Raw genomic sequence first — 24,845 nt, forward strand, 5'->3', positions numbered from 1 at the left:
GCTGTTGCAGGCTTTCCAGTTCCTGTACAACCACAGTGTGAACTTCGTTCTTAATGCCAGCAATACGTCATATTTCTCTTCCCTGTGGGTCGTGGGCTCAAACGGTGTGTATGAAAATCAGCACCTCCATGACTGAGACTTTGGTTCACAGCTGTAAAAAGGTGGATTCCCCACTTTGATTGAGAAATTACTTGTAGCCTCAAATAGAGGAGTTGAGGAATTTTAGGGTCTTATTCACAAGTAAGGGGAGAGAGGAGCAGGAAACAGATTGGTGCAACAGTGATACGGGTGCTGTACTAGTCTAAAATGGGGAAGAGAGTCCTGTACATGAAAACAAGGCTGTTGATTTACTAGCCCATCTACATTCCTACCCTCAGGTGATTTTGGGTATCCAACTAGGGTGCCTCCTGGACACCTGCTAGGTGAGGTTTTCTCCGTATGTCCTACTGAGACTAGAGATTAGATCTCTAAGTTGGATTGGGAACACCTCGGTGTCATCCTGTGAAAGCTGGAGGGAGATGGCTAGGGGGAGGTAGGTCTGACCCAAACCCAGATAAGTGGCAGAAAATAGTTGAATGGTGTTGAAACTAAAATGTTTTTGCTGATGTGTTTTATGCACATAAGATTTTAAATGGATTTAAGTAATAGAAATAGAAATAGAAATATGGTGTTAATTTGTTAGCTTCATGGGTGGCTCTTTATTATTTAAGAAAAGAGCCATGCTTTCTGTTTATATTCTTTGTGTCTTCAAGTCGGTCTAAGCTAAGCTAATGAGCTAAGCTAACTCGTCCTGGCTGTAGCTTAAAATTAATTGATCTCCTCATTCTTGGAATGTGAAACTACACCTTTAAATGAGACTTTCTTAATCATGACTGCCAGGTTTATAAAACCAAGATGAGTTGTGATAGAAACACACAAAATCTCATGTTAGATGTTCTGTCTTCTGTCTGTCTTATTAAGGATGTTTTGTGTTGGTTTACACAGCATGTGTGTAAATATAGGCTTAGTGGTCTTAACATATGCTATTGCTAATTGCCAGTAATTAATCAAGTGATCATGCAAGTGTTTTTCTTCTTCTTTCCCTATTCAATCCCTACTCAGCTGAGGTCTGAACCAAACTGTGGGTTAAAAGATTCATTACATCCCGAGTCGGTATGCAGTTGGTCAAATTACTGGCATGTTTCAGTGTTTTGAAACAACATTCCTTTTATTTTTGTTTGTAGGTGGCTCCCCTTGTCAGCTCATTACCATCCCAGCCAACACATTTAGAGTCCTGCCATGTAAGCTGCGGTCCAACCTGGCACAGAGGAGGTGGCGTTACAGTGATAGCGCCAGCCAGTTCCTCTATGCTACCCCCGAGGGAAACCTGGTAGTTGTGGCTCAGTCTGAAAGGATTGAGACCTATCAGTGCTGGTCAGAAGAGGAGGGCTTCCACCAGCTGTTGGCCAACTACTGTGTGAGGGCAGAACCACGCCAGGAGAGTACCACTCTGATTGGTCACTCCCGCACGCCTCACATCACGCGCGAGGAGACCATCATCCTGCCTGGCGAGTCTCGCTCTGAGCAGGTCCATACGAAGACGTACTGGAACGAGCTGATTGTGGTGTGCGCTCTGTTGGCCTTCTCCCTCGTGGTGTTCTCCTTGTTCGTCATCTACAGGAACCGTGACCACATGAAGTCCATGCTGAAGCAGGGCGAGTGCCCTAACATGCAGCAGAAGAAGCCACGGATAGTTGGAAAGCCCACAGAGAGTTTACCGCTTAACGGTAACACAATCCCCGTTTCTACTTCAGATCACAAGGGCTACCAGACGTTAAACGACAACTACATCTGCAGCACGCCGACACACGAGTCCTCGCCAGATAACAGCAAGAGCTTCTCCGAGGCCTCCGACAGGCGGCCGCTTAACCTGAAAGAGAGCCACGTGGAATACTCCCCAACCTGCCCTCGGCCCAGAGTGAGGTTAGGCTCTGAGATCAAAGACTCCATCGTCTGAGAGCACAGCATTCATTAAGCGACGACACCCTGTATCTTCACGAGGGATACAGGCCACCGAGCAAAGGAGAGGAGACCCAGACATCCTCCTATATCACAGCACATCTTTTATTTTTGTCATCTTAGTTCTGTGATCAGAGTGGAGGTCATTTTGTTTAGTCATTTCCACTCCGAAGCCAGAGGTCGGTCCGGTTTGCTGTGTAAGGCAGAAAAAAATGAAGCGGCACAATACTCCAGTTTGAGCCAGGATCAGGAACCATGGCAGCTGCTAAGAATAATTCTCACACATTACTTTTTTCTTTCTTGGAGTCATTCTCATGGCCACTAACACCATATGTGGGTGAGCATAAGGCTGGGCAATATGGGGGATAAAAAACAATAAAATAAAAAGATAAACAGAAGACCTTTTAGTTCCAATGTTTATCACACTGTCTTTTTAGGTATGCAACAATAAAAAGTTGTCTAGTCTAGATATACATCATATACTATTACAACCACAGACAGCGAATTTAAAAATATTTATATTTTACCCAGCCCTGTTTGAGTAATCTTGCACATTCTCTGCAGAGTGTGGCAGCCACACGTCTGTTATTATGCACACTAGAGCCAAGCTACAGCTACATGGTGACCAAGAGTTCAGGTTTAGAAGTATTATAGTACATGAAATTCATATTCATTAAGATCCACGGATTATGGACACAAGTCATAAACACATTTGTCCCCATTCGCTGAATAAACGTCATGACTGTATGAGGATAAATAAGATGAAAGCTGAAGCGGAGGAGGAGAATACGCCACACCACTGTCTCAATGAAAAAGGACTGCAACGTTAAGATGATAGAATATGTGTAATTATATATGATGCTACGCCTATATGCTGACGTTTACCTCCTGAATGTATGTTGTCGTCGAGAGAAAGTCTGTTTCACTCAAACAAAACTGCACCACAGATGATTTAGAGAGACGGTTGCATTTTCGCTCATCTGAGTCAGCCCTGCTCTTGAGTGTTGACCTGCAGATTCCATGATGGGTTTCTAAATGGACTTAAAAACAGCTGCCCCCTTTTTTTATGTGCGTGTGCGTATTTGTTTGTTTTGTTTTAATGGAACTGAAATTCCAAGTGCAGAGAGGCAAAGGAACAAAAAGAAATGGGGACAGCTACACCTCCACCACATTTGGGGCAGCACCAAAATCATCGTTGTGCACTGTGCCAAAAAAAGCTAAACAAAAATAACTTGATTGTCTTATCTAAATGCAATAGTGCCATTCTCACATGCCCATCTCATGCTTTGTGTTAGCATTGATCACTGTCAAAGAGCACATGATGACGGACCCAGGGAATGGGTTTCGCTAAAAGTATTGTGGCACTAATAATAAATAAATGTAAAGTGCAAGGTTGGGGATTTCTAAGACTGTTAGCTCATAGCAGACTTTACGGACTGTGTTGGGCAAAATAATTGTTGTAAATTTTGAACCGGGGCCAAATGTTTTACATGGCGATTACGTGCCATGTGGTTGTCAGGTGTGAAAATATTCCAGTTTTCCTTCTGCCATCTCACCGAGACACATCTGAGACGGTTGAGCTCAGCTTGTCTACTTTAAGTGCTAATCAAGCCACTCGAAATGTAAAACTTACAGAATAAGTAATAACTAATGCTGCTGTAGGGGAAAGGAAATGTTGCGAGTTCTCTTGTCCAGACTACAGCTGTATGATATCATGGCATAGATACACAGACCTTTTGTATTAGCTCAGTTTGACCCCGCCCCCACCAGGTTACAGGTCCCAGACTCGCCACACTCAGTCAGAAGTCGAGGTGACATAAATGTGAAAGCACAAGTAATCAGGGTGTTGAATACTTACAGGTTTGCACATTTCACTAAAATCAGAGCTTGTTCCAAGAAATGCAACTACTGAGGTGGACGGTATGGCTGCTAAGGAAAATTTTTAGTAATCAGTTATTACAGGGACCAGTGCAGCCATCGCAAACACTCTCGCACCCACATTGCTTAGACTTTTGAGACTTAACGAGCAGAATTTTCCAAAGATGCAGAACTCCGATCATGTTGTGTAAATCTGAATGAGAAACATTTACACAGCCGTAAGGACAACATGGCACCACATGTCTTAGACTACAACACCAGGTCACTGTATTGATTATGTAAGCCTACAATATATATTCCAGTGTCATGCAGGATCAAAACTTTGCTTTTTGAAACACTGAGCAGATGAAATGTTATGTAACTGCTACAAGTTGACAAAGTAACTGCACAGCATACTGCGCAACAGTGGTCAGTGTTTCCTTTGTTTCTTAGGTTTTTGTTGTGTGTGTATATACAGTACCTGTGCTTAATATTGTGTGTTTTTAAGGGACCTTGTGCAAGATGTGTTGTAGAGATAGTCGTGAAACTAGAGAGTGAACACTGGTGATTTTTTTTGATTTTTTTAAATTTTATTTTATTTTTCTTCTTCTTTAATAGTGCTTTACTGCCTAATTTAGAAAACATTTGACCACGCTGTTAGTTTAGCATCTGGACTAGTTTTCACTCAAGCACATCAAAGCAGGACAGAGATGGGGGTTTTTCATGCTACTGATGAAAGTTTGATGAAGAGATCAACATCTTTTTTTTTTTCCCTGTAGTTAATGTGATGCCACAGCTTCCAGTTAGTTACTTTAGCTTAGCATTAAAAGGGAGAAACTCTGTCTGACTTTGTCCAAAGGTAATCTTAGTCTGCCATTATGAAACGTATATAATAAAAAAAGATGGACCAAGTCTACCCGTTGGTTTTAAAGCCCTCTTCTGAAGCCTTGATTTTAACATTTTATAATTTTTGTCTTATTGGTGCATTTAAAACCTTCAAATTGCACCACAGACATAATTAAAAGGTCCACGGCTGTGAACTATGAAACAACTTCAGCGTAGCCAGTCTTTGCATTAGTGGGCTTCACAAAACCTAAAACCTGCGTCAGAGGTGACGAGTATCACAATGATGGTTATCAACTTTCAGTGTTACCGCGAGCTCTCTGCTTCAGGTTCTGCTCATGCAAAAAGGAGCTTTTCACGTGTCATTTGACTTTTCTTCCACTCAAAACGGATCAACTGAGTCACATCTACTCCAGTCACATTATGAGAGGAGTGGGCACATCTCTAAAGATTATCATTTTAAAAAATGACAGTAAATTGCTAAACCAGAGCTGCGAAGAAAATGACAGTAATAATCCAAAAGTTGTTAATCTTGTGAATTCATGATCATCACAAGGGTACCAAGTGGCAAAATGAATAAACTCAACTTGTATTTTTTTTTTTATTGCAGTTTCAGTGCTGCTGTTTATTTCTCATATGACAGCTGCACATTCAAACTCTGAAACTTGATAGTTTAAAAATGACTTACAATGATTGAGCAGGTTGTTTATATAAAGCATGACTCCCAACAGAAAATCTAGATCAGACATTGAAGCATGTCATAAATAAAATAACAATTTTACCTTGAAACTTTAAACGTATAATTAAGGTTAGGGTTCTATTTTCACCTGAAGTTACCACAGTGATCTAGCCAGGTGAAAGGAGAGCCTCCTTTATGATTCTGAAAACTGATTTTTTTTTTGCTTAAAATGGCTGCGAAACTATAACCTTCATAGCACACCCCTCATTTGAGCAACGAGCATACAGCTAGCAGCTACAAGCGCCCGTGTCAGCATTGATCTGTCATTCAAGCTGCCACTTTCATAAATATCATTTTAATGGAATTTAAACAGGAAAATTACTGAAGTAATTTCTGTACCAGGCTGTGAACATGATTATTTCTGCCTTGAAGTTGGGAGTTTTGACATGGGGATCAACTAATCTTTGGGTCCAGCCTCAAGTAGCCATTAGACAAATTGTTCTTTAGGTGTCAGCCTAAAAAGTTCCCTTAAAGTATCAATTTTTAACACTTTGGCTTTAGACTATTTATCAAAAGCAGATGCAGTCTTTTCTGCCGTTGGCTTTGCATATGCTGGTATGAGCAGACAAGCTGGTTCCTCCTTTTTTTCAGACTTTGTGCTAAGCTGGGGTATCAGGCTTCTAGCTGTAGTGCATAAATACGAGCGCGATATCAATCTTATCTAACTCTCAGCAAGAAAACAAATATTCTTTTCCAAAACTATTGCAAGCTGAGACCAAGCAAACAAACCAGAGTATTGCATTTGCCAACAGATGGATAACCAAAATGAAACTGATTCCAGAAGGCTTGTGTTTTTCCATTTCTGCTAACACAGATTTTTCTAAACTATATGATATCTTGGTAGCCTGCTTTGATTTGTTTGGTGGATAACTTCACAGCATAAAATGCCTTTGGATATCACATTGCTCTGCCTTTAGCCACGTGCCACATTGTACACTACCCAGCAGTGACCTCACCAATAGAAACATGGTGAATGGCGTGATTGTAGCCCTCAGTGGGCATCTTTAACTCCACAACGCAACACGGGTCAACAGTAGATTTACAAATTCACCTAAGCCACCATTAACTTAACCTGCTAACTAGACTGGGAGCTGCTCAAAATCTTGTACCATTCTGCAGCCTTTGCTCATCTAAGAAAAAAAAAATGGTGCTGTACACATTGGAAGCATCACTTCCTCTGGTGAGGTCACCTATTTAACAATACACCACCTGATCTCGTTTAGAAATGCTGAAGTTAAAATGCAGTTGGACCTTGCCAATTAATAAGCTTAGATGAAATATATACTGTGTGATAGCTTTGCATATTTATCAATGATGGGCCTTTTCCATAAAAGGCAAACAGTAGTACAACAGTTTTGAGTAGCTCCTTATTAATGCAACATACTGTACTGGATATGAATGTAGCCAACTATATATTTGTAGAACACCTACTGCAGTATATTTTCCTAAAATGGCTTAAGTAGGCAATCCATTGCAACATCTTTTTTAGGATTTTATTTCTTCAGTCATAAATGCAAAGAAACGACATCATACAGTTAATAAACCATTTGTGCTGCATGGTATAGTACGTGAACAAGATGCAAGCACAGCTCCAGATCCTCCATATCAGCTCAGCCATGAGACGGCGACAGCCTCGCCTCAGCGTATCGAACATCATAAGCTTAGTTGACTGAATAACGATTAGACAAATGTGGTCTTGCCTGCATGATTTCTTTTTTTATTATTATTATTATTTGTTGTGTACAAATAACATTGTGAACTGTATTTTTTTGTATCATTGAGATTGTGACTGTTGTTTTTATTATATTGTACATAAAAGGCACTTTATTTTAATTTTTTTTAAATAAATGAATAAATACATGTTTTGACACATGCATGTGGAAGTCCATTTTTGCGCTACAGATTACGGTTTATGTTTGGGGCTCTTGTGTCATTTTAGATGTGGAAACAAAGCAGTAACTCATAACCTTATACTTTAAATATGCTCAGGGTTGCACATTTTCTATATAAATGCAACACATAAGATGTTTACACAAATCCTAAAACTAGAGAACTAATCCAGTTTTATGTCTGTGAGAGGCAAAATAATGTGAGCCTTGAGGACTGGCATTAAATTTCAAGATGATGTTGGAATCAGACGAGCAGGTGCCCATCTTTGTTTAAAGTCTACATGTTAGTGCTACTTGTCAAACCACTTGTTGCATTTGTTCAACTGCTTGGTAACACAAATATCTAGTTAGCCAATCACACTTTTTTTTCCAAGTCAAGTGGCTTTATTGTCATTTCATTTCATTTAGAGTACACAGTGAAGTGAGACTGTTCCTCCAAGATCATGGCGCAACATGTAACCTATAACAGCCAATCAACACAGGACTACATAAAATCCAAGTGTGCAAAAATTGCAAAAAAACAAAAAAACAAATCAAAACAAAAACAGTGCAACACCAGACAGAACAAAACGATGCAGACACAACAGTGCAATAGAAAAGTACAACAAAGACAGCTGGTTGTGCAAAAAGTAACTTGATGTATGAAGGTGTGCGTGTGTATGAGAATGTGCAGATAAGCGAGTGTGGCTGCAAGTCAGTGCATTTAGACACATCAAGGTGGTTAAGATGAGCAACAAAGAATGGGGAAGAAGAGTGATTTAAGTGACTTTGAACATGGTATGGTTTTTGATATCAGCGGGGCTGGCTGTGTATTTTTAAAGCTGCTCATCTACTCAAACTTTTCCCACAAAATCATCTCAAGGATTTACAGAGACTGGTCTGAAAGAGAGAAAGGAAGAGGAGAGGTGAAGAAGAGAATCAAGCAGCACCAGTTTAACAAAATGAGAGATCCCAACCTCTGAGCCTTACTTTAAAGTGATGTCAGTTAAATATGGTGTTTGACACAACAGTATGATGCATTTTTTAATCATGACCAAGCTAGAATTGCATGTAATGATGTCAGCTGTAACCATTTTGGGACACTTTTCATATTAAGGGCCACTTTTAATGAATACATAACAAGGTGTAATGTGTCACGCTATTAAATATGCTATGCTATACAGTTCCTCAAAGATACCCCTGTGAACCCTCAATTATAGGTCTTCCTGCTGTCTCCTCTATCCTCCAGATGCCTTTAGAAACTGAGGCATCCTTTAGCGTAGTGTACCGAGGCTGATTTTCAGGTCACAGACAGGAAGACGGTGGACAGAGAAGGCAGAAATTAGAGAAATATGAGAAGCCTAAAGTATTCAGATCCTGCAACGTGTGCTCTGTATCGCCGACCATCATTTTCACAAAACATCTGCAAACATCCAGGCTGTTTGGATGATTCACAATTTACTGCTTTATAAAAGGGCCAGATTGCAGATGTCTCTTCAGAGAAAGGAAAAAATGTATCATCTGTCATTGTTGTGTAATGACAGCTTTTATCTGACCCGCCGCTGGTCTCCAGGCGGTGGTTAAGTGCTTAAAATTAGTGACTGAGTGCAGTTTTTGAATGTAAATTTTGGCCATCTGGCCTCAAATACCAGATTCTCACTGAAGCATATTTTATTCAGAGAATATCGAAACCAGGTTTATTACTCATCGCTCATGTTTACAAATGCACTGAAACACAGCACACTGGGCTTGTATTCTCTTCCTATGACAACTTGTGAGCACTTCTAGAGCTGTATTAATGCCACTTTTAAGATTTTACAGCAACATAGAGATTGAGAACAACTGCAATAGAAAATGCTTAGGGTTCTGATTTGGCAGGGGTAATATGGTATGTGGTACCAACATTACTGAAAACTTTATCAAGACAATGGTACCTATAGATCATATGACAAGATTCACCCCTGAACCAGTTCATCTTAATTTCACTGGCAAAAATTAAATGGAAATTTCAACCTTTATCAATAACAAAGCAATGAGATTGACTGAAAGCTACATTCTGTGGAAGGTCTTCATGAGGATTGGTGGTTGCTCCTACACTCATAGGGGGGTACTTGGGGATGTGGTCCCTCTCCTGACATGCTTACATGTCCATCATCTGTAGAGACTGCAATAAGGACACCATCAACAGCCAGTGTACCAGCAGAGGACTCCAACCAGATTATTGGCACTATGACAGCTTCAGATGAAAGCTCATCCAGGACCCATAACCACTATCCGGCCAGTGCCATGAAATGTGTGAACCATGTTTGAAACATCAAAGCTTAAATTATCAGTGAGATAAATCTGCCTTGAAATGGACCCCTGTTGGAAAATGAAAGGGGGCAGGCCTGAGACCCCCTGGAAGAGTATAGTGAAGGCAGAGTGCTTAAAGCCAAGACTGCATTAAGTGGAGAAAACATGCAGCTGTATGTCCCACTGGGGACAGGGTAAATAGTACAGTCCTGCTTCTGAACTTTAGATAAATTATCTTCAACACACAAATTATTTCTCAGCTTATATTCTTTCTCTTTCTTTTCCTTACATGATAATGTTAATCACATTTTTCCAAAGTTTCAGGGTGGAAGTTGTTTTGTTTTGTCTATATTTAACCCCATTAGTGCATATTCCAGTAATAAACTTTAGCGGGTTCTTTATCTCCCAAATCAGATATTAATGAATTTCTAATTTTAACATTTTTATAAAAAAGTAGTTTTATTTTCTTAAAACTACAAAGAAGAATTTCTCTTTGTTTTGTGGTATTTTGAGGTTTTGGTGTATATTATTTATTAATGTTTAAATTTGGGTTTCTGTTTTGCTGTTTTTTTACTGTTTGATGTTTTAATATTTGCTTGCTTGTTTGTGGCGTCTTCAGATCCCTGTTTTGAGTCTTCTATGATTCTGGTGTATTGTAATTCCTGAAGTTACCTTATGGTCGCTTTATTCAGGATTTTCAGTTTTGTAATCCAGGGTTTTGAGCTTTACTGTAATTAGTTGGCGGTCTGTTTCTCCCTCTGACATATCCACTCTTATTTTTCTTGTTGTCTTTTACTTGTTTCCTGTTTTACTTTGAAGGTATTCAGGTATTCACACATTATGTCAGCTTTGGTTCCTCCTTTGTAATTGTCATGGTTGTCTTGACCCTCACCTGTGTTTTGTTCTCCTTCTGTTTCTCATTCCCTAATCAGCCCAGTTTGTATAAATAGTCCTGTCTCCCCAGTTGTCCTTGTCAGATTGTTTGTCTCTGGGCTCCACTGTACTGTCTGTTTGCTTGTAATAGGTTTCTGGTCTGGATTCTTGTTTTGCGTTTTAGATTTTGTTCTTTAAACAGCTTAGTTTTGTTTTACATAGCCTGTCTTCCTGTAAAACAAGGAAGACAGGGTATGTCTCAAATGCAGTCCTCTAAATGTAGAGGACTGCATTTGAGTCCTCTACACTCCACTCAGTGATAAAGTTGTCTGTGAAGTGATCTGGTGATTTTATTCATTTGAAACTAATACAATGTGCAGATTTCTATAATGTTAATGAGGAATGACTAAATTTCAGTGTTGCATTGCATGAGGTGCCAACTGAAAAGCAAAGAAAGAGGAGTCCAGAAAATGAACTGGGAGTAAATGTGGCTCCTCTGTTGTGCTGCTGTGCTGTGCAGAGTGCACAGCCTCTGCAGTTTTGATATTGTGCATTTCTCTGTGACAAACCTTCCATCAAACCAAGGCAGATAAGGGCTTTGCTCTGCATATCTCTTAATTTATTTACCTTGATAATTCACTGTTTTGTTGTAAGAATAAGTGTTGGCGAGGGCTGTTATTTTCTGATTTTCTTCAAATGTGACTGGAACAATCTGCTGTTACCTTAATAGGAGAAGCCTTGTTTCCAACTCACATTTACAGTTAACTGGGTAAATTTGCATGGAGCAAAGAGCTGTGCAGAAAGTCTGTGTGTTTAACTAAGCAAATGTTTTATCATTAACAAATATTTCTTCTCTAAGTTGTGTACCAAAGAAAACCAGAGCTGAACTATTCCTGCTTTCCATCAGATGCTGTATATACAACTTTGACATTTGTTTTTATAGCAATTTCAAATTAATCTCTCAACAAATAAATAAATGTGTTGTTTGCACTAGATGGGCTCTAAAAAGGAAAGAAAGCAACTCAAGTCACCCAGTAAGTAACTACACTAATGTGAAAGTGGATGCTTATGGTCATCCCAGTGTAGGTAATCTGTTTAGACAAAACCAGCATTATTGAGCACAAAATCGTCTGCAGGAAAGTCTCAGACACGGTGGTGCACTGTGAGTAAATCTCACCTTGCTGATAGCTCAACACCCCTGCTGTGATAGAGATCAGCTGCTAGCGGGAATAATAGGCCTCTTCCCTTCACAGACTTCACGTGTGCAAAAGCTCTGATGGTCACATTGCTAAAGATCTGACTGTGACTGGGCAGAGGACTCTCATCTCAAATCCATCCCTAGAATGACTCACAGATAATTAAATAAAAAGCTTTTTGCGCTGTCCTGGCATTTTCTTTCTCGCTGTTGTTCCCCACGCCTGTGTCAGCCTTTCTTTTCAGTTTCTCACACTGCTTCTCTGCATGTTGTCTCTCTTTTGATGCCCTGTGACAGATCCCATTTACTTTCAACACCAGCACCTCATCTGTTGTCACCAAGCATTTGATGAAGAGCAAAGATGGTAATTTGCTATTCATTATTAGCAAATCACCGCACTGTGAAAAGTGCCTTTTGTTTGCAGCAGCCTTGAAAACAATTACAGTCAGCGTGCATTTCAGCTGCGATTGCGTTGCACATTTCATGGCAACGCTTCGCTGATAGTGAAATTGAAAAGCAGATTTACTTTTCACAGTCCATGAAGGAAACTGGAAAATCTTTTAAATCAATCCTGACCCAACTTTCCAGGTCATACATCAACTCAACTCTCTTCAAAAAACACATTATAATATTAATATTTTAACCCACCTTGTACAAAGTTAGTGTAGCTGACATGAAAACTGGAACTTGAAACTTAACGCAATATGTCCAGATTATGAATGTGCTTCAAACGAAAAGGATAAAAACATGAATTTGCAGTTTTATTTGTTGGTTAGATAATAAACTAAGAGCAGTCATTCTCTTGAGTCTCCATGCACTGGGATTTAACATAATGTTGAACCATTAATATTCATACCTTTCATGCTAATACTTTTTCATTTTCAATACTGTCTGATTTAATGATAACCACAGGTTCATATTAACAGTTTGTTAGTCGATTTATGAAGTCACAGTTAGGTCCAGAAGTTGTTTTTGGTTTTTGGGGTTTTTTTTAAATGTTGCCTTTGTACACCAAAGACATGTCAGTTAAAATAAACTGAAAAACACAAACCCATCAGGCGGCATTCTTACAAAGAAAGAATGCCCTCACCAGCTCAGCACCAGCACCGGGCCACTGATGTTTATTGAGTGTGTGACTGCTGAGGATGGATTCTGTGTCCAGGTCTATACTCTCTGCTCAGATTCAGCCAAATACTGAAAACCAACTGGACAGTGCTTCACTGTGCAAATGGATAAACACCCAACGTATACTGCAAAGGCAACAGTACAGAGGTCTTTACATGGGACACAGAGGCAAAATTACACAAATACTCTTGTGCAAAAAACTATGAACCTATCTCTAACTACACATAATAGATTTGTATGAAAAAGGTTTGGGATCCATCAGATATTATGTTGTTTTCAGATATGAATTATGATGTTTTTAATGTCGACACTACGTTTACCTTCTTAGCATTCACCAAATGACCAGTGACCCATTTGAGGCTAGGATTGCGTTTTTGTTTCAGACGGTAGGAGATGTTCGATTTGAAAGGAAGTCTAATACACTGACTCTGATCTTAAAGTTATTCTCTTAAAAGAATTTTCACATGGCTTGTCAAAACAGGAAAAATAGTTACAATATAAAGAGTGGACATTATTCAAGCATAAGAATAGATGGGTCACTAATGATCTGGTGGATCTTAAGAGGCCACAGATTTCCCCTCATGCAGATACAAAGTCCTTATTGCCAACCTGCAGACATTTTTGTGCTTACTTTTCAGCTTCTTGGCAAACTTTATAATTCAGAGATACTCTTTTAGCCTCAGGTTTCAATTCTCTATCATGAGACGCAGTCGTGTGTAAAAGTTAAGATACGCATCAAGAAAACTGTTAAAAGAACAAAGCATTGTTGGAAAAGTTTCTCTCTACAATATATCAGTGCAGTGTTATGCATTGACATGTCTTTGGATCGATATAAAATGATTAAATATTTACAGACATGTCTGATTTCATTTACTCTAGCTGAAGCAGCAGCTTAACAATGTAGGAGGATGAGGTGCGCCTGAGAGCTTACAGATAACATATTCCTCCTGCCCTGTCATTATTTGTAGTATTATAACTCTGAAGAGACAGCTTCTGTAATAACATAAGGCGCTGTGTACACGTTGTTGCTATCAACTAGATACATAATTTATAACATCCATCATTCCTCGTGCAGTCATGATCCAAATAAATGGGCACACCAGTATCTTGTTTAAAGGGCTGTTGAAACACGGTGCTGCTTTCACCCTTGAAAAAATGAAGCAGGAGGAGTACCTGCCTGTGGCTACATTTATCAGCTATATGATGATGATGATGATGATGTGATGATCACATTTCTTCTTAATGGAGAACCTTGTATACACATGTTGTCAGAGTAACATAAGGTTGTGTGGAACTGCTGTAAGCAGACAAGCGTGACATTGCTCGTATAGTCACTTCAGGAAGAGTGCACCAGTGTTTACTTTATATTGCTGTGGATTTCGATTTCAATTGATAAAATAAATACAATTAGAAGACGCCCCACTATCTATTGGTCGACTGATAAAAGTGGCATTTCCCTCCCATTAATCTGTATGTAATTATCCACAACAATGAACTAAAAACATGTCGCATTTTTTTTTCTAAATTACAAATCATAAAACTTAAACTGACACAATGATTAAAAACCTTGGGGTCTGTGAAGGTTCTCAGTTATCCAGGTCATGGTAGTTTAAAGAGCTTGGAAAGAAAAGCGCTTGGACTTCTTTAAGTTGCTTGAAGACGTTTCACCTCCGTCCTGCTGAAGGACAAAGAAAAAACATCAAGTTATGAAGTCCCAGAAATTCTCTGTAATCAAGACTTGGATCAGGGCAAAGGTATAAAACGGTTTCTGGGTGTCCCTGGAAGCACAGAGGCCTCCAGTTTGAGCTGGAAGAGAGCTCAGCATTCACCCAAGATGAGTAACTGAGAAAAAGGGTCTTCTTCATTAATCAGGAGCTTGATGTAAATCAAAAGATATGACAGTCAACTTGATTTTAAAAGACTCTGTATGAATAAGCAAAAACTGTTTTATTTTAGATTTTTATCAGAAGAGAAAAATAAATATTTTGGGCAAATCTTAAAGCACTATTAATGGCCATTATTCCTCCCCACCTGACTAATGCAGCGACGCATGTATGGTGGGAGAATCATGCAATGAAAGAGCTTCACAGTGAATGAGGTGAAACACAGGAAAATGTGAGTGCAGTGAGCTGGGGAAACATCGGGCATCCACCTTTCATTTCTTTCAGTGACACGAAGCAACCAAAACAGCCCTGCATGTACTTCAGGACTGAGTGTCCAAGAGTGTGTCAGTGGGCCAAAGCCCAGAATTACACCCAACAGAATTTTGTACACAGACAAAAAATATGTTGTAGCCTGTCCCAGCTGTCACAGGACAAAAAGCAGGGTATACCCTGGGGAGGTTGCCAGTGTGCTGGAGGGCCAACACAGAAAGCCAGACGACTGTTCATGTTCACATTCACACCTACAGCCAATTTAGAAGCATCGGTTAACCTAATATGGGTGTGTTTGGAGTATGGGAGGAAGTACGTGTAGGGATTCCAGCAGGCGTCGGGAGGATGACCCCAGTTGGCAGGTGGATTCAAACCCAGGATCTCCTTGTCGTGAGGCAACAGTTTTAACTACCAGTTGTATGACATTGTGGTAATACAGCGCAGTGATGCTGATTTTATTTTTCTTTATCTGTATTAAATGTACCCTCCGGGTACTCCGACTGTCCAAAGACATGCAGCTTGTGGGGATAGGTTAATTGGATAATCCAAATTGTCACTAGGTGTGAATGTGCGAATGAATGTGAGTGCGAATGGTTGTCTGTCCCTGTGTGTTGGCCCTGCGACAGACTGGCGACCTGTCCAGGGTGTACCCTGCCTCTCGCCCTATGACAGCTGGGATAGGCTCCAGCGCCCCCCGTGACTCTGAAAAGGATAAGCGGAAGCGAATGGATGGATGTATTAAATGAGCACAATTTTAATATACTTGAAATCATTGTTTTGCTTTGTCACTATCTATTATCCATGAATATACACCGATAGGGGGGAAATAGCTTTAGTTATGTTAAATTAAATGTAGTACAAAAAGTAAAAGGCTCCAAATACTTTCTGAAGTGACCAATATTGCTTTTGCCAATGTATCCATTAGGCTCTCTAAAAATGAGTCCATTTGCAGTCTGGAATGAGATCAAAACTGGTAGAATTTTCTGTTTTCCTTTCCAAGAAATATTTTTTCAGCCTAGGTGATAAAAAAAAAAAGCTTTGTGCTCTAATATTCACACAGCTAAGCTCCTGCATACAACCACAGCCTTACACTGTTGACTCCTGAGAGTGAAAAATATCAGGACTGGATCTTATGAGCTGTACATGGTTCTTGAAGAAAGGGAGATATCTTAAATCCTCCAAGTCCATCCAAGTCTAAACTCAGTTTTCCTGCCCTTCTGAGATATAAGCTCTGTGTTTCAATGGGAATGTTAACCTGTTGATGTACATTTATTGAATCTTCATAACAATTTAACATGGTTGAATCATTTAAACACATTGTAGAGATGGGATTCAGCTAAATAAGTTACCACAAGCATTCTGCACAGTGACCAGCTTCAGACCATTTCTGATATACCATTTTTTTTTTTTATCTGGGGCTTCTTTTCTTTCTTTAAATTTCACCTGCACTGCACCTGAGGGTCATTTTTAAAATTGTGAAATGTATAATTAAAGTTAAAATTTGGTTGAAATGACACTTGTTTTTTCTTTGGATAATTTGAGCCCATATTTAACATATGTAAATCTAAGCAGCTGCAGTACATCTTCCCCATTTTTGTGCTTTGACACTGAGCAGTTTAATGTTGTAAATAGCATAAATAAAGTACCCTCCTATCAGCAAGAGCCCTGCAACAACAATGCATTTTCCCCAAAGCTTCCATATCTCAATAAATTCAGCAGAGAGAGCCTAAAGAGATGAATTTAATTAGAGGAGCTGACTTCTGCTTCTCTTTGCATTCTGCTTCTCTCACTACTTCTGAGCTCCTCTCATGGTCTGTTTTAAGAAAACCTGCCAGAACCCACAGTCAGTCTGTTGGGCCTTATGCTTGAATTTTTCTGAGATCTGTTTCGAGTTGTAAGCAGAGCGCCGTGGATGAGAGCGGATAAGGTTTGAAATTTCTTGAATTTAAGCAACCTGCTGATTTAGCATTTGCTCCTCATCAGTATTCAGCTCTTCAGCTGCTCTCCTGCTATCGGAAACGGAAAAAAGCTAAAGTGGTGACTTAATTATACGCCCTGTAATCTGAGAACCGAGGAGAGAAACTCAGTGGATTTCAGTAAGTAGGCACACCGATTATTGACTATAAATAGGCAGAGCTGAATGCAATCAAATATCAGCAATATGGACTTTCTGGTGCTTAGATTTGGCCAGTATACAGCAGCAGTGCTCCAGCGGGTTATCTGCATTCAAGAGAGGCAGATGTTTCAGTAAAGCAATTAAAATATCTTAATTTTTTTTAACTGATTGTTGGCCCTGCACCGAGCAATAAGAACGCAACATAAAATATATCCCAAAAGAGTCTGGATTTCCTTTACTGGATAATTGTTTTCAAAAATACAATGGAGTTTGCTTCCACCTAGTGGTGGAACTATGCCACTGCGGCGCTTCGCTGTCTGGCGATACACTTTGTTTGTACAAGCAAAGTATACACTTTGTATACAAGCAGAGCACAAAGTCTCTTCTCCCTGACGTCAAGTTATGTATCTTATATAAGGTGGAAACCAATTATATACTACTATAATTTATTTCCCTAACTGATAAAACACAAACTCTTCTTAACTAAATGCTCACTGTCATAAGCTAAATAGCTTTCGTCACATTAGACGTGGCTTACAGATCACTTTACTCCTATAAAGCTCTAAGCACACTCTGATTTACTAAAATCAAAACATGTTGTACAGTGACACGCACAACAACTCATCTGTCTTTATTGCCTAATTGTGTAACTAATTTGACTAATACACACCAGGTCAGAGAGCCCAGCCAGCAAGACTTTAACAATCTATATAAAGAATCTGAGAGGCAGAGGAGAAAGAGTGCATGAGTAGTGGAGGAAGAAAAGGAAAACAGTCATTTCTCATTAACTTTAAGCAGCTATGAAAGACCATTTTCTTGTTCATGGCATGTGAACACGCATGTGGCAGTGTGATTTTCCCCACACAGCCATCTCTACTCAAAGAATGGTCTGACAAAGAGAACATATCCAGTGAGCAGCAATCCTCTGGATGAAAATGACATGTTCATGCTGGATGTCAGAGGAAAATAGCCAGCTTAAATAACCACTCGTTACAAACAAGATATGCAGAAGAGCATCTCTGATCACACAACACATGGAACCTGGAAAACAATGGCCCAAAGCAGCAGAAGACCATATCGAGTGCTGTCAGTGATCCTCCATGAGTAGCAGTTGCAAGGAAGAAGAACTGCCTTTTTACCGGAAGACACCTCCAGCAGAACCATCGGCCTCAAAAAGAGAGAAAACCAGAATGCAGACACAAGGACAAAACAGACTATGACCGAGGGTTCTTTGTTTTGATTATGAGAGTAATTAATTCAATGAATTCTTATTGAATAATTGTCTTTTTATTTATAAAGTTATATGCATCAGGGCATAAAAATCATCTGAAGCTCAGCAGGTTCTTAAATTATTTAAATGATGACAATATATGACATATATATATATACAGGGCAACTATAGCCAGGTGCTGCTATTCAGATGCATTTGATGAACTGATCATCAGCAAGACCAACTCTAGAAAAGCTCCATACTGTGGACACAAAACTTCAGTGACCTTGGTTATCCTGTTTAGGTCCATAGAGGGCTCCCCTGTTGACTGCAAGTACAATATAGAACATAAAAATTCATTATGCGGATCTTCAATGTAATCGAGGGGGACACACCTTCACCTAATCTCACTACATTTATTGTCTTTATTTACTGCACACTGGAACTGATGATGGCCTCAGAAAGTTAGCTATTTCTTTCTGGAGCTCAGTTTTTCTTTTATTTATTTATGTATATGTTTATTATTTGAACAAATGCATATTGAACACTCAGTAGTGCAGTGACTTTTACAGGCTGTGTGCAGTTCTGAGCACCGTTTTGGTGGCTTCGCAAGAGTCAGAGATTTTATGAATATCATTTTGAAAATAGTGAGAAAGAAATGTCTTACCATAGTCAATAAGAACGCACTAATTTTGCGTTAAGCTATGCGACATGGAGTACAATACTTCACACCTACACTGGAGTTTAGTTTCAGTTTCCTGGGTGGATTTGCCCGTTTCCATTTAGATTTTTGGCTTGAAAATGTTCTGTTTCAGTTTAGCTTTATGTGTTTTTTCTCAGGGAAAGGTTTTTAGATGTTAAGAATAGACATTACGTAACAATACTTTGGATCACATAGTATCCTAGTAACAAAAACACACCCTGTTTAACCACGAGAGAAGAGAACATTTCCTGTTTACCTTTTAGTTTTATGGGTGAACAGTATGTTTCTTTCAGGATCCAATTTATTTATTTTTCAGTGTCTTTTTCCCTAAACACCCACTTTCAGTTCACTATGATTCTGATGTTGATGCTGGTTCTGTTAAACATGGTTTACTACAAAAGTGAAATATAAAATTTCAAACAAAACATAGGTTTATGTTAAAAACCAAACATTTCCAAAGTCACAAATGACCCCACACAGCTCTCCAGTACCCTACCCCAACTATGAAAAGCTGTATTAGTAGACTGAATAACTAATGGCAGGATACACTTTAGAAATATCACAATTCAAGTAAATACGGTTGCTATGGTCATAAATGACCACACATAGTGGACTGTTTTCAGATATCTTTAATCTTTTGCTCTTGTTGCTCAATCCAGGTTTAACCTCATTTTAAGCCTTGTAGACACTGTCTTACAAGACCTGTTTTCTCCCTTCTAGTATATAAGTAAACAGCTATAAACACATCTGGAGCGAGGCCTTTTGTAGCTGTATTTATGACCCCACATTGTCCCTCAGTCTATACCTACATGTGGCACCATTACAAAGGTCCTTTGGTAAAAGACTCACTGTTAATATTGACATACTGATAATAAGTCAAACAAGTATGAAACAAACAAAAAAAAGATACACTTTATTTGAAACCAGCAGGGGACATCTTTGTACAAAAATACACAACTGTTACACAGATGCTTTGTGTTGAGAATTGTTCATCATTATTCTGCTCCTTACACCACTGATGCGCCCCTGCATGCAGCACCAAAGTGACACAACCGCTAACTTGCTCAGACATAATTTCATCGTGTAAAACAACAAATCCAACAAGCAATGTCATTTGCCATAGAGAGGAAAGTCAGATCCTGGATTCTTGAGTTTAGACAAAAATTAAAAGATCCTTTCTTATAAATATCAGGTAGAATGCTGAACAGGTTCTTGAGACACCGAGCTGAATTTGTCTCAAGACTTCATTCTTCACTTGGTCTTTCCTTTCCCTCCTTCATTTGCCTTTTTTTGCTTCTGTTGCATTATCTCTGCATCCCTGGAGGACAAAAGGGAGACATTTCAAGAGAGGACAAGCTTTATTAGGAGACTGAAATGTGCGTGCACACACACAATCACATTATGTGTAATATATGTCTAACTGTTTGAAAGACAAATTCCTTGCCTAAAGTACTGCAACACACATTTTTGTTGTTGTTTGCTTGTTTGTTTTGGGGATTTTTGGTGGGGTTTAATTTACTCAAGCATAAGATGGTTTTGTGTGTTTATTATTATTATTATTATTATTATTATTTTATTATTGTTAATAAAGGTTCAGAAATATAGGATAAATAACTTCTGTTAGGTAAGACAACACTGATTCATTGCCTTTACTATTCAAGAACCAGTGCTTACACGTACAGAAGTTCCAATGAAAAAGCCAGAAACCCCTGAATATGGTGTACAGGGTTTTTTTCCCTTCACTTTTTTTTAAAAAATTAAGAATTATTTAAAAACTTAATAATTAGGTATGGAATTAATAAACCTTTGAATATATATATTATAATGATGTATAAAATATGTAATATATACATTTATAATTTTTGTATTTTCGTAAATATATAATAATGTATGCATTTTAATTAGACAATTATAATACAACTATAAAATAAAATAATTAAAAAACAAACTAATGAATTCTCCTAATTGTTAGTACATTTTACCTTTAACATGCGCACTATTTCCGTCACCTTGTGCTGTTTAGAAAACTATGCTTTGGTTTGTTTCGTTTGTGTGCATCCTACACTTCTTTAACCTCTTGCAGAGTGCAGGCTTACCTCTGTTTCCGGGCAGCTGCAGATAGCCCATCCTCATTTCTCTTGCCTTTAGTCTGTTCAGTATGCTTTTTAGCATTTTTCTGGCGTGCAAGCTCACGCTGGTTTCCTCCTGTCATGTCAATAAAAAGGGTAAAAACAACAACAACAACAAATCAGATGAAAAAGCTGCGCCTTGTAATGAGACACTTGACTTAAGTTGCTTCCAGCAAAAAAGAAGTAAAACACAAGCTGAATTTAAAAAAGAAAAAAAAAAGGAAATCTGTGTGTCTACAAGTCGAATAGTTAAAAGAAAAACAGTATGCTATGATCTGCACGATGAAATATGAAGATGGTGCATCGCCCAAAAGCAGCCGACGTGGCAGAGAGGCGCTCCGGAGCATTTTCTTAACCAGAGCAACAACACAGAGGGCATCAAAAGAATTCGCTGCTATCATGGTTTTTTCCAAGTTCATGTGCAGGATTTAAAAAAAATATTACTAGTAAAAACACGGAAGCTGCGTTTAGACCAGAACACCCATATTTTGTTTCTGTATTGCGTCCACACATACAGGCCAGGGCTCAGAGTAACGCCCGGACAACAAGCGACCCAAAGCCAACACACGTACAACGGGACGTTATGTAACACATGTTAGCAAAAGTCTATGTCCTTCATTAAACCAAATGAAACAGCCAAATTAATTGCGTCCTTAAGTTATTGCCCAAAACGACAATCCTCTATAGAATCTATAAAATAGGATAATGTATGTTACATGAAATAGACGGAACCCAAGTCGATCAACGACAACCATGGGTGAAAAATAACAAACACGGAAAACAAGCATCCGACCAAATACATGAATCCCTCAGAGCGTAATAAATGTCGGTACTCACTAGTCATTTTAGTGATCGAGTCTTCTTCCCCCAAAAATCCAGACGAGCTCAGCCAAAGGGCCGCTGACTCCCTTCTCGACGCTCCCGTTGCTGTTTTTCAGTTTGGTCGCGAGCCAAATATGCGCGAGACTTCCGCAAGAGAACCAGAACATTCCGCTGAGCCACACGGGACTGCACATGCGTCAAGTCTGGTCGTCAACATGCCACGACGGTGAAGTTGCAAAGGGGTGACTTTTTTAAATTATTATTTTTTTTTTTAACTTTTTAGCATTTTGCAAGGACTTTACAAATCATGTAGTCCACGTGTTAAAAAAATACAAAGACCATCAATGAACCGTATACAAAATGTTCAAATTATGACGCTTTTTTATTTCTTTCAAATGTATGCTCGTTGTGAATATGACGCTACCAAAAAGGGTTGGGAAAGAGGCAGCAAAGGACTGCAAAATCGGTGTGTTAAAATTTAAATGGTAGAAAAACTGTTAAAAGAGTATGTACAGTACAAAGTATATGCAGTAAATACAGCACAGCAAAAGCCTTGAGACGGCTCTCAGTGGTTGATATTTTACTAGGAAAATAGGAAATTCAGTATACAAGCCAAAAAAAATAATCATATACTGAGGGATAAAGTTAATCAGTTAAACCATTAGGTTATGGGAAAGAGCTATTAAAGCTAAGTTGAGAGGAGATTTAAGAATCTCTGTGCAGTACGGCTTCATTCCAAGAAGGAATGAAACTCCAGATGTGATGTTTGCTTTGAGGTGGTGGAGAAATATAGAGAAGGTACCAGGATGCCAAGAGATGACAGTAATCAGAATTTAGCATAAACAATATGAAAGCATGAGTCTGCCTTGTATCAATGGTTTAGTCAGTCAGCTGCCGCTCTGGTGGTATTACATGATGAATAAAAACCTAAACATTACAAAGATTCTTGCACACCACTCCAGATTTAGCACAGGGTGCTTACAAATATTGAATGACCGTTCCGCCAGATTAAGGGTCTAGAACCAGCCCTTCCACTTTACAGTAATATCACTTAGAGCTGATTGTGGATTATCTGAGAGAGTTGAAAATTCATGGCCTAACTTGGTGCAATGGTGTCATTCTATACACTTTACATCTTTAATTTCTCAAATATTTGTAAAGGAAGACTGCATGGCTGTGACCAAAAACACCAATATTCAGAGGTAGATGGAAAGATTTGGCTGAATGCTTTTGTCCAAACATGTGTGACTTTAGCTAGATTTCCTTTTTTTCTTTTTGGCCAAAACATTTGTTAGTATTGAATGCTGACCTCTGTCCTAGACAGTTGGTGACTTCTTGAAAAGCTTACTGCAAAGAAGCCAGTAGGTGGCAGACTATACTAAAGTAAATGATGGCACACAAATATTTTCATCATGGATACAAAGGCCACAAGTCATCTCCAACTATAAAGCAGCGCTGATCATAAATGTTTGTTATATTTTTGTTTATTTTTTATAGATTTTTACTGTTCTCACAATGAAATGATGATCCTAGTGACTCCTAATGACTCCTGATTGGCCTAATTGGTCTTTTGATCAACAGCAGGAGGCAGAAGATATATTATAAAACTTGCATTTCAACTCTTTGCACCCTGGATTTGCCTACAGTAGTATTTTTTTTTAAGAATATGACTGGCACCATAATTTTCATAATTTTCAAGTCATCTAATACATACAGGAGGTAGGTTTAACATTTGTTGTGGTTCATGTCTCTAGCATCAGATTTGATTTATTTATTTTTTTTTTCAGATTTGATTTGATTCCAAGTGTTGAATAATTTTGCTACCTCGTACTCACTTTTATTTCCTATTACAGTATGTGACTCTTTTAATTTGGTAAAGTAAAATTGTAAACTTTCCTTTCAAAATGCGAGCCTAACCACTGAATGTGAAACCAGTGAGATGCTCCTTAATGGTATTGTGTAATGAAACATCACAGGTTGCAATCCAAATATGGCAATGGATGCTTACAAATATTGATTTAGTAGAATGAGAGATGGTTTTTCTGAGATGGTGAGTGACTCCTAAAAAGCTGACTGCAAAGATGCCAGTAGGTGGCAGACTATACTAAGGTAAATTTGGAAAGAAGTCACACAAACAATACATTCGGAGATTTACATACTTTATACGATGCATTTAAACTATAAAAATATCAAAGCTAATTATTCCATATCCAAAATGCTTCAATCAAATTATAATACAAAAACATATCATAAGATCAGGTAAAACTCTTGAAACAAAAAGCTACAGTAACTTCTCTGAAATCATCTAAAATATGACATTTTTCTGTTAAGGCGAATAGCAAAACGGGGGCTTGTTAAGTGGAAAACCATGTTTCTTAGCAGTGTTTATATTCTGACTTTACTCGCTGTCTGGTTGCTAAATACACTAAATGACTGAGTCATGTCTGCCCAAAGCTGAACTTGTACACAGACACCACCGCTATGAATAGACAAAGACATAATTTGCATTGTCTAATACCCTTATATATTTACTTCTTATTTCATGTTGATATAAAAATATGAAACAAACTGAACAACACACTGAAACCGAGTCCAGTGTCAGATATAGTGTGTGTGTGCATTTTTTAAAAATAGAAATCCCAAATTGTGTTTATAGTGGTGGAAATGAGTTGGAGGAGGAAAATGAAGACAGGGTTGGGTTTCTTTCTCAAAGGCAAATACTGTATTTTAGGGACATAATTACTGTTTGAATACAATGAACTATCAAACTGCTGCTGCAATTGTCTAGCCAACAGTCTATTTGGGTGAAGAATAAGGTCTTCTTAGACTGTAATTATATTCTGTAAGTTTGTTCTGGTCTGCAGCTCTCTCTGCATGTTATTTCCTCACACCGGGCTAAAAACTTACTCTAAGTGATCAAAT

General features: G+C 38.6%; 2 protein-coding genes across 2 annotated transcripts in view; one reads left to right on the plus strand and one right to left on the minus strand.

The window, feature by feature from the left end:
- LOC308398930 (semaphorin-4B-like) overlaps positions 1 to 7,300 on the plus strand; it is a 56,918-nt gene extending 49,618 nt beyond the window's left edge. Inside the window, exon 15 of the mRNA XM_080885824.1 lies at positions 1,224 to 7,300. Within this exon, the coding sequence (XP_080741950.1) occupies positions 1,224 to 1,996 (773 nt within the window). The 3' untranslated portion in view covers positions 1,997 to 7,300. The remainder of the gene's footprint in view (positions 1 to 1,223) is intronic.
- A 12,559-nt stretch (positions 7,301 to 19,859) lies between these two features.
- Positions 19,860 to 21,184, minus strand: serf2b (small EDRK-rich factor 2b; the record flags this gene model as incomplete). The annotated part of the gene is made up of 2 exons (XM_080885392.1): positions 19,860 to 20,290; positions 21,069 to 21,184. The coding sequence occupies 2 exons, from the start codon at positions 21,182 to 21,184 to the stop codon at positions 20,224 to 20,226; spliced, it is 183 nt and encodes a 60-aa protein (XP_080741518.1). The 3' UTR covers positions 19,860 to 20,223.
- Between the last annotated feature and the right edge of the window lie 3,661 nt (positions 21,185 to 24,845).

The sequence above is a fragment of the Rhamphochromis sp. 'chilingali' genome (genome assembly GCF_963969265.1).
Source record: "Rhamphochromis sp. 'chilingali' genome assembly, chromosome: 6".
In the NCBI taxonomy this organism is placed as follows: Eukaryota; Metazoa; Chordata; class Actinopteri; order Cichliformes; family Cichlidae; genus Rhamphochromis; species Rhamphochromis sp. 'chilingali'.